Source organism: Leptonotus elevatus, chromosome 1, assembly GCF_054856555.1.
Source record: "Leptonotus elevatus isolate MCC_2025b chromosome 1, RoL_Lele_1.0, whole genome shotgun sequence".
Taxonomy (NCBI): Eukaryota; Metazoa; Chordata; class Actinopteri; order Syngnathiformes; family Syngnathidae; genus Leptonotus; species Leptonotus elevatus.
In genome coordinates this window covers 12,475,628-12,485,180 of record NC_141239.1, presented here as the reverse complement: position 1 = coordinate 12,485,180, position 9,553 = coordinate 12,475,628, and the positions used below count along the sequence as shown (strand labels likewise).

Below are 9,553 nucleotides of genomic sequence, written 5' to 3'. Positions count from 1 at the left end.
CGCGGAAATGACAAGTGAGGAAATTTAATACGTGTCCCTTGTTGTGTTGCTACATGAAAGGTGTTACATTTCAACTGTCTAAACAACATGCGCATCAAGCTGTTGTGTCAATGGAAAAAGAAAATGTTCTCTGATCAGGAATCGAACCTGAGCCTCAACTGCCCTGGCGGTGGTACTGCAGCCACGTTTTGGTCAGGGTCAAAGTTGACGCGGTCTATTTGAAACAAGCTATCGCTATTAGTTTACATCGCGACGCCACTTCTTGCAAGCTGCAGTAATGTTTGGATTTTTCTACTTTAACATCTCATTAAGCGATTTGATGGTAAAATTCGTCCTTTTTATTTTTATTTTATTTATATGTTTTGTGTTTATGTAGTTACATTGCATCGTCCATGAGCTAAACAGATGCAAATAGACACTTTTATGAGGTTGTTTGAATGAAAATCTGGCTTTGTGTTGTATTTTTGTGCTTAAGTGCTCGTTTATTTGTCTAATTTAATTTCTAACTGGTATGCTTTGCATCTTTGCCTTCGTGTTTGGGTAGTGATTTGACTAAACGTGTGCGAATAAATGTAAGTAAGCTTTAAAGCGTTATCTCATAGCTTTTGAATGATGAGAAAGGGGCTGTACTGTAGAGTCAGTGTAAACATTATTTACTATTAAATAAAATAGTATTTTAAATAGGCCTACTTATGCAGTAGGCCTATTTAAATCTTGATTTCTGTTTTGTTTTATATGAAAGGCTCATACGGTTGTGTTAAACATGAATATTATAATTATGTGTTCATTTCCTGTTTAAATGTGACAGTATGATATGCAATAACATTTTATCTCAACATACAGTAGATTTCTGGAAAGCTAAGAAAGCAAAAAGAATTATTAGCCAAAATGACTATGTTCTATCTCAGGAATTCTCTTATGCTTTCAGGCAGGTGTTATAATGTGCCCCAAAGGAAAACCAATCAGTATTCAAAGTCCTTTATTCCCTCTGCTATTAAGCTTCTTACTTTGATATAGACGTGGACATAACCAGTGCAAAATTATTTTGGAGAAAAAAACACCCAAACAAAGTTATAAACATTTAATAAAAACTTTGGTATAATCATTTATTTAAACCAAAAGAAATCAGCACACCAGGTTAGGGATTTAAAGGGCGCTTCACAAGACAGCTTAGATCGCACTAGAACTAAAAACGTGACAGTGATTTCACATCATTGAAGGCATTGCATTCGGGCATTTTCTATTTGCGCTGGGAAGGGTGGGTGAATGGGAAACATTGCAATAGCATCCTTGATAAATTCAGTGATAATTGTTTTTCCACAACAAAGACATGTTACCGCTTAAATATAATTGGCTACAAATGTGTCATGTTTACCATTCACTCCGAACCAAATGTGATGAGTGACAGGTGATACCTCTTTAGTTGCACAAGATGGAGTTTCAGACAAATATGATTGCAATTGTGAGTCTCGCCAGTAGTATGGAGACGCAATGTTGACACTGGCCAAAGTGCCATTTATGCTCCTTTGTTGATGCCTTTTTTTCTTTTAGGGTGAGGATGCACAGCAGCCACGATATCCCTGGAATGTACACAGTTTTTCTCTCTCTCTCTGCAAAGCAGACCTTCTCAGAGCTCATCTTTGGGCTTTGCGTCATCCTCATCATCATCTTCATCATCATCTTCATCCTCATCTTCATCTTCATCCGCGTGTGCGTCCTGCTCTTTGTTCTTCTCCTCTTCTTCCTTGCGTTTCAGGTCGTCTTGTTCCTGTTTCATTTTACGCTCAGGTTCCTGTAGACGAATGCACGACATTAGGTTGAGAATCTCGTAATTTGACTTTCCATGAGAATACGCCCAATACCTTTGTGACGCCCCAAGTCTCATTTCCGATGTCCTCCGCTTCCTTCACATCATCCGTGATCAGGAAGTTGTCAAAGATGGTGCCGGATTTCACCTGAGCGCAAAATTGAGTTTCAGCTTGGAGACAATGTGTTAGCATTACAAGCACGCTTGTCTATCCTACCTGCCACAGGTCGAGACCAATCACACCAATGTTGTCAAACTTGTAGATGTTCGAGTCAGGGCTATATTCGGGATTGTCAATCTCGGGATGCACCCAGGTTCCTTTGTAGTCGGGATTGTCCATCTGCTTGGGGTTCCAGTCTCCCTGCAACATAAAAGGTATTTAGTTGTACGCAAAACAAAAAGTCTCATAATGTGGACATATGGAAAATTGACAATAGTGGGAAATGGAACATCTGGCCACCAATGAAATGTTGAATTTAACAACCAAGTAAATCTTTTGTGAGATGCTCATTTCCCACAATGTGTCTGAATCCCAAATAAGGCAGCTGTCAAATGAAAAAAGAAGAAGAAGAAAAAAAGAGTCAGTTTTAATCATCTACCTTGTATTCTGGGTTGGGGATCATGGGAGGCTCCCACTCTCCGTCCATGTCTTCATCCCAGTCGTCTGGCTTTTTGGCATCAGGGTCAGGGATGTTTTCAGGCTTGTTCCAGTCCTGATGAGTTATCGCATTACCAACATCAACAGTTAATTTGGCCACTTCTTGGTAATTAAGCCATTATTTTTACTGTAATCCAAAAGGTAGTTAGTTTTACTTTGTAATTGTATTTTAACATGTATGACAGGTAATGCTAAAATTATACTTTTCTTTCTCACCTCGGGCTTGGTGTCTTCGGGGTCGTCGATCTTGGCGCGGTCATCCCAGTCCTCAGGCTTCTTGGCTTCGGGGTCCTTGATCTTCTTTGGGGGTAGGAAGTCCCAGTCCTCCTCCAGGCTGCCGGACTCTACTTTGTTGTTGTCGATCTTCACCTCGTAGGTTTGGTCGGGATTTAAGATCAGCGTGTACAGGTGGCTGAGTTCGTCGTCCTAAAAGGGGGAGTTCGATGAGAAATCTTGTTTCTTAGGGCTTTGGCGCAAGTCAGCTCCTAAATATGTTAATAAATTACCTTGCACTGGATTTCCTTCTTGATGAGGTGATTCTGGCCCTTGTAGCTGAAAATGACATGGACCTTTTTGGTGCTGTAGCCACAAATGTCCGGGCCTGTGTGAAGCAAATGATCACAATGACTAAAGCTTGCACCTAGATTCAGCGCTTGGGTTGGTAGGGCTGTGACTTACCAAACATGATGTAGTATGATGACTCTCCATGCATGGCGGTCTGATCCAAGTCTGCCGGGAAGACCTTGACGTAGCCACCGCCACAGTCTATCTTCTGCTCGTGCTTTACGGTGAACTGGATGACCAGACTCTTGTCTTCATTGCTGAAAGGCTCAAATAGGGCTGAGGAGGCGTAGAATCGTGCATCCTGGCTTGTCTGGAGACCTAAAAACAAGTATACGATAACACACAAAATGCTAAACTGTAAGGTTTTCATAATATATTATTATTTTAAATATTTTTCCACAATAGGGTCACAGGTTAGCTATGTTTTGGATGACTGTTGCCTAAAATAGTGACAGGCTGCAGTTGTTAAGCACATAGAGTACCAGGTGTCAAGGGGGATGGGGAAATCATCACTAAGTCACCATTAAAGCTGCACTACACAAAGATGCTGCCTGTTGTGAATGTAAAGTGTCAGTAAATGTTTTTCTACATTTATTATTTGTACTATATTTCACCTTTCATCACAACCATTATTTATGTTTTCCATTAAAAGCCGTGATCACCGCTATACAATGTATTGCTATATAAAAGTTATTTTGTAAAATCCATATTAAGAATTATTTAACATACTTCTATTCTAGCACCTCTTTAGGTCACTAGCCATGTTTTTTGATTACTTTTTAAAGCAGGGGTGAATAGTCCCTCACACCCACTTTTTCCATGGAAAATCCTCAAAATGATCACACGTCTTGATGACACCATGTTCCACACACACTAGATGGAAAACGACTGTGCAATTTAGCACCAGCCACCTGTCTAGGATATCTGATAACAGAAAGTCAGCCATTTTTGGTTTGAATCTGCCAATTTCAGGGCATGCACCTTCATAACTCGTCTGGGATTTGACCAGGTGAGCCCCTGTTACAACTTTGTAGGTACCATAGACAACAAAGATGGTAAACTGATATGCTTTCTGGCCTATGCTATCAATTGTGGATGGTGCACAAGGTCAACATTTTCATCATCATATACGTCGCTATGATCACCGTTGACAAATGTTCGTGATACATTGAACGCCATAGCATTCATCATGTAATTGAACTGTGCATGAGGTCAATACCCTTAACGACAAAGCCCACATATATCATTTATTAACAATTGTTTTTCTTCAAAGCCAATAATAACTTATGGATAAATGAGAATTGCATTTTGTTAATTTATTACACCTTATTTCCTCAAAGTCTAAGAAAAAGTTTTGCTTTCTCTTTGTACAACTGATAAGGCACACAGTCAACAGTCACTCACCAGAGCACTTTTTTTTCTTTTTTTTTAAATCTTTATCATTTTACACAGAATCAAAACATCAAAGGGACATCGTCCTCACCTTTGTCTTTTTCAGCGTCTCCATAAAAATCTCCAGACGTCAGTTTCCATTTGCCGTAGTCAGATTTCTGTTTGGAGTCCACCCAGCGACTTCTCCATTCATCTGAACAGCAAACACAACACATGTAATCAGGAAGATTAATGACTTAACTCTTTGCACGAGAATACACAATAAAATCCTTTGCGCCCACTTCAGAGGCGACGCATCGTTAGCTAACTGGGTGGCAACACCTTTGTAAGCTTGAATCGGTTTGCAGAACACTGTCAAATATGTGTCAAATACGAGCTACAGTATAAGCTAATTCCACATTCGATTTATTAGCTGGACATTAACTTTCAGTTTTGCCTCAACCTTACCGCCATCCGAGAACTCTTCCCGAAAGTACACCTTGGCTTGGACGCAATATGCTACTAGAAGGACCGTAACAGCGGCCAAAAGTTGCATTTTGCTCATATTTTTTCTCGTGACAGACTTGACGTCCTGGTGGGTCTTTGCAGAGAGACTTCGCGTTGAAGTGGAGTGTCTTTCCAAGACAGGCTCAAGCTAACAGATGTCCGCACGCCATAGGACGAGCACAAGGCGCGGCTCGACCAATCACAGTGGACCACGAAAGATAGGTTGATTCCGGGGACTGACCCAGGATCAGCAATTTGTTTATGACATAGCCTCACGCTATTTGACAGTACACCGATAGAGGTCGCAACTTCCCACCTCTGAACGTGGTTCAATCAGTTTGGTTGATTACGATCTCAATCTAATTGTGCTCTTGTTACAAAAGTCAAGTGTGTACAATTATAAAACAATGTATAGTAACATCACACATGCATACATTAACGTAGTTTTGTAATAACAAAGGTACAAGGTATTTAGCAACAGGAGTGGGGCATATGCCGAGCTGTCATAATGCTACATTCAAAAATTTGGGGAAGCAGGAAATCTTCCACTCACAGTTCACCAGGCACGGCAGTTAAAAACAAAAACAAACAACCCTTGGCTCGAGAACAAAAAAATACGTTACAGCATTGTATTACAAAAACAAAATCACGGAATTTTATCAAGAGATGCTATAGTGGTGAACACTTTCCATATAGAAACGTAGAATAGTTATGATAAATGGTGAACTATAGTGTGGCCAATAAATACAGATCAATATTTTTATATATATTTTCAAATGGCCTTTTTACTTTCATAACAAGTGCCGACGGACGAGTACACTAACAGATTTCATTTTGTGGAAAATATACATCCAACTTCCCGGTGTCTTTGAACGCACCAAGTGTAGTGACGATAAACAAGAATGTGGATTGATTACAGTACTGTACTACCGTAATACCGCCGAAAGAAAACGTAGTTATTAGTTTAGCGCGACACAAGTATGACGTAAGTGTGATTTATGATGTTAGACACGCCACACAATCGCACACCTTCCGAAACAACAAATAAAAAGTATGCGCACATAAAACGTACCGGTCAAAACTTGCACATTCCAATTTTAGAAAAAAAGAAAGAAAGAAAAAAAACCAAGCACGACGTAAGTAGCAAGAACGGTGACGAAGTGTTCCGAGACACAAGGTTGAATGCAGAAACAAAAACACGTTTATTATTATTATTTAATTCAATTGCCTTACACTGGCAGATATTACTCACACGAATTTGCTAATTGGAAAACAATACATTTCCGCTTTGTGGGCATAGAAAAGATAGCATACCGAGCGTTAGCGTAAGGCTAACGCAACATGCTCCAGGTTAGAACTTAATTAGATGTCATCAGTTTCATTTAAAATGTTATTTTGTCGCTAATTGTCAGTAGAAACGCTGTAAGGTATTTTGCAATTATTTTAAAAATTTTGATCATTATGATGCAAGGGAGCTCTGATTTGTACAGTTTTATTAAAATCAGTAGAATATTCTTCTTATTTTGTTTGATATGTACATGTATACTGTAGCACATTGTTACAGCTGCGGACTGCAGTTGTTTTTTTAAGTGCATTATAAAGAAAGTTAGGGTGAGATGAGTGGAGTTGAGAATGTAATTGGCTTGTAATTGTTTTGATTATTTTGGTTCATATATGTTGTGTTCTTACTCTATTATCAGTACAAGTGTAAGCACAGCACTGTACTGTGCTTAAGATTCAGTCCTATGTGGGAACCATTTGGGTCTTGATCTTAATTTGAATGCCATGTGTGTAGTAAGGATGAGTGGCTAATAATAATGTTTAATAATTAAAGAAGAAACTGTAGCACTGAGTCCCTTCAAAGTTGCAGCTCTGCAGAGGTCTGAATGATGGAACCTCAAGAAGGGATCAGCCAGGTACAGAATGGTGCAAATATGACCACCACACTTTCTTTAGGGCATTACTGTTACTTAAATGTACTTAACATGATGGTTGTTATCCCCAGGAAAATCACAAGCATGCAAGGAAGGAGCGAAAGGAGCGCTTGGGCCCTGCACACCGCTATGTGATCAACATGCTGGCCCTTAGGCTGGGCTTGACACAGTCAGCAGTGGAACAATTCATTCTGGACTACCCGGTGAGGATATACAGGTCCAACATATTGCATGAAATTGGCATTGCACAGTTGACAAAAAAAAAACTATCTCGCCAATTAAAATGCATCACATGTTCTTGTATTGATTGCAAGAAGAGGCAGAAAATAATCACTGAATTAAAAATGAATAAAAGGGACATTAGCCGTTAGGCTGAGGAAAATATAGGGTTTTAGGATGAAATTCAATGTGTGTAAGTGGATTACCTAACAATTCGGGTACTTTCTAGGGTTGTCTTTTTTTATTCTGTAAAACATCTTACTGATCCTACCCAATCACTCCCCTCTATTATTGGTCTCAAGAACAGGAAACACTTGAGGAAGTTTTACCAAACATAACGTGCGGTAAAACTGTACTTTGCCCACCGTTTTTAAAAATCTACGATTGCAGAGAAAAAAGTGTGTGACATTGTTTTCTTTGCCATTTATCTTTTGTTAAAACAGAAAACATATGTTTCACACAACAAACAGAAGAATTGGACTCTAACCACTTTAATAGTTGTGCTATGTTTAGTGTATTTTTATCTTGATGCGGATGAATTGATGTATTTTCGCTGTCTTTGCATGTAGCTGGCACCTTTTAACGATTTGTTCGCCGTAAATGGACGTTCTACCCTTGCCTTTGTGTATCAAGAGGCAAAACATCCTGGGACAGGTAGGTGTCATTCTTGAAATATGATAATTTTTACCATTTGCATTCATCTCATTAGAATAATTTGGAATTTAACTTCAGAGTGTGGCCGCGCAATTCCTGAGCCTCGGAAGGCACTGCGACTTATCCACGCTGATTTATCAAAGAAGCCCCTGACGGGCATATATTGCGCCTTCACTCGGGTCCGAGTGGATGTCGCTGTGACTCCAGACAACATACACCAGGTAGGACGGAATCCAAAATTATCTTTTTACAACATAGGGCAGCGAAAGCAGTAGTATCTGTTTACAACTTAGGGCAGTGAAAGCAGTACTGTAAGTGGAACTTTATATACATATTGAATACTTTTTCATGTGGATGTGAATGGGAACAGCCGCAAAATAAATAATCAGCAGCATTATATGGAGAAAACAGCTATGCAAGTATCAATTAATATTTAAAAAGTATGGATTCACAACTACCCAAAAATAAATAACATATAAGCAGAATACTAAACTTTGCATCTAGCATAGTCCAAAAATACAGATGTGAACGGCAGCAATAATATTCAGCATTGCATGTAACCAAAAACTATACATGCATGTGAGTGTGTGTCTGTGAATTAAATGCTTTGCATATTATACTGTTCATACATATGTGATTGTGAACTGCAGTTCACAATCAGTAGCATTGTAAGAAGCCATACACTATTCATGCTTTTATAGTCTATCAACATGGATTGGGAACTATACAAAAAATAACTGCAGCGGTCTGCACATGGTTAATACATTTGATAATCAGCATCTCAGAGGTATGGTGTGTTTTAATAAAATGTAGGTTTTTGTCATCAAAAATTAATACTGATTCTGAACGGGCGGCACGGTGGAGCACGTCCACCTCGCAGTTCTGAAGTGCAGGGTTCAAATCTGGCTTCGGCCTTCCTGTGTGGAGTGTGCATGTTCCCCCCGTGCCTGCGTGGGTGTACTCTGGTTTCTTCCCACGTTCCAAACATGCATGCAGGGCCATTTGACCACTCTGAATTGTCCGTAGGTGTGACTGTGGGTGCGAATGGTTGTTTGTCGATGTGTGCCCTGCGATTGGGTGGTGACCGGTTTAGGGTGTACCCCGCCTCCCGCCCATTGAGAGCTGGGGTAGGTAGGTTCTAGCATGCCCGCAACCCTTGTGTGGATAAGCGGTTTGGAAAATGGATGGATAGATAGATGCCAGATGGACTGATTCTGAACCACTCCAGATGATGCATGCCGACTCATTATATTGAGTTTTCATATGATATGGATGGTCTCTGTAATTGTTACCTGATAGATAAATATTAGGAAGTGGATTAAATCGTGTTAGTACATACTGGCCTTCCATTGGTGTATAATATTTACAGGATAGAGAAGTGAAAGAATAGTTAGAGGCACAGGATAAAGTATTAAACGAGATACACATATTAAATATTCTTTATGTAAGCATTAATTGGTAACTGTACGTTAATAAATATATGAAAACATACAGCACAACTATGCATACTATATATACAAGATATGAACAGCAGCAAGAGTAGTTAGCAGCGTTCTATGTTCCAAATAACTTGTCAAAGCTTGCCTCCCCTTCCTTATACCACTTATTTCTGCCATTATTCCCTCCTTTCTCACCACTGGAATTGTTCCAAAATCGCTCAAAACTGCGGCTGTCTCTCCAATTTTGAAAAAACCCGGTACCGATCCCTCCAACTTCAACAACTTCCATTCTATCTCCAACCTTCCCTTCATATCCAAAATCCTTGAAAAATCAGTTGCTGCTCAACTCCATTCTCACCTACCCCACAACAATCTGTATGAACAGTTCCAGTCTGGTTTC

The 9,553-nt window shown here is 39.6% G+C and overlaps 2 protein-coding genes across 2 annotated transcripts in view; one reads left to right on the top strand and one right to left on the bottom strand.

Moving 5' to 3' along the window:
* Positions 1 to 1,066: 1,066 nt before the first annotated feature.
* Positions 1,067 to 5,054, bottom strand: calr3b (calreticulin 3b). The gene is made up of 9 exons (XM_086074953.1): positions 4,869 to 5,054; positions 4,513 to 4,614; positions 3,144 to 3,347; positions 2,972 to 3,066; positions 2,682 to 2,891; positions 2,407 to 2,520; positions 2,025 to 2,168; positions 1,863 to 1,955; positions 1,067 to 1,792 (listed from the first exon to the last, which is right to left on the bottom strand). Exons 1-9 carry the CDS (start codon positions 4,963 to 4,965, stop codon positions 1,628 to 1,630), a joined length of 1,224 nt encoding a protein of 407 aa, XP_085931079.1. The 5' UTR covers positions 4,966 to 5,054; the 3' UTR covers positions 1,067 to 1,627.
* An 815-nt stretch (positions 5,055 to 5,869) lies between these two features.
* LOC147180925 (dynein axonemal heavy chain 8-like) overlaps positions 5,870 to 9,553 on the top strand; it is a 56,198-nt gene continuing 52,514 nt past the window's right edge. Inside the window, exons 1-5 of the mRNA XM_086074951.1 lie at positions 5,870 to 5,892; positions 6,742 to 6,823; positions 6,913 to 7,044; positions 7,630 to 7,714; positions 7,793 to 7,935. Of these exons, the coding sequence (XP_085931077.1) occupies positions 6,794 to 6,823; positions 6,913 to 7,044; positions 7,630 to 7,714; positions 7,793 to 7,935 (390 nt within the window). The 5' untranslated portion in view covers positions 5,870 to 5,892; positions 6,742 to 6,793. The remainder of the gene's footprint in view (positions 5,893 to 6,741; positions 6,824 to 6,912; positions 7,045 to 7,629; positions 7,715 to 7,792; positions 7,936 to 9,553) is intronic.

What these genes read in the sequence shown, in the direction of transcription:
- calr3b (XM_086074953.1), bottom strand. Translation starts at nt 4,965, where the DNA reads ATGAGCAAAATGCAACTTTTGGCCGCTGTTACGGTCCTTCTAGTAGCA. An exon ending in ATCATACTACATCATGTTTG is followed by an intron (nt 3,067 to 3,143) that starts GTAAGTCACAGC and finishes TGCTTCACACAG; the next exon opens with GCCCGGACATTTGTGGCTAC. An exon ending in TCCCCAACCCAGAATACAAG is followed by an intron (nt 2,169 to 2,406) that starts GTAGATGATTAA and finishes TTTATGTTGCAG; the next exon opens with GGAGACTGGAACCCCAAGCA.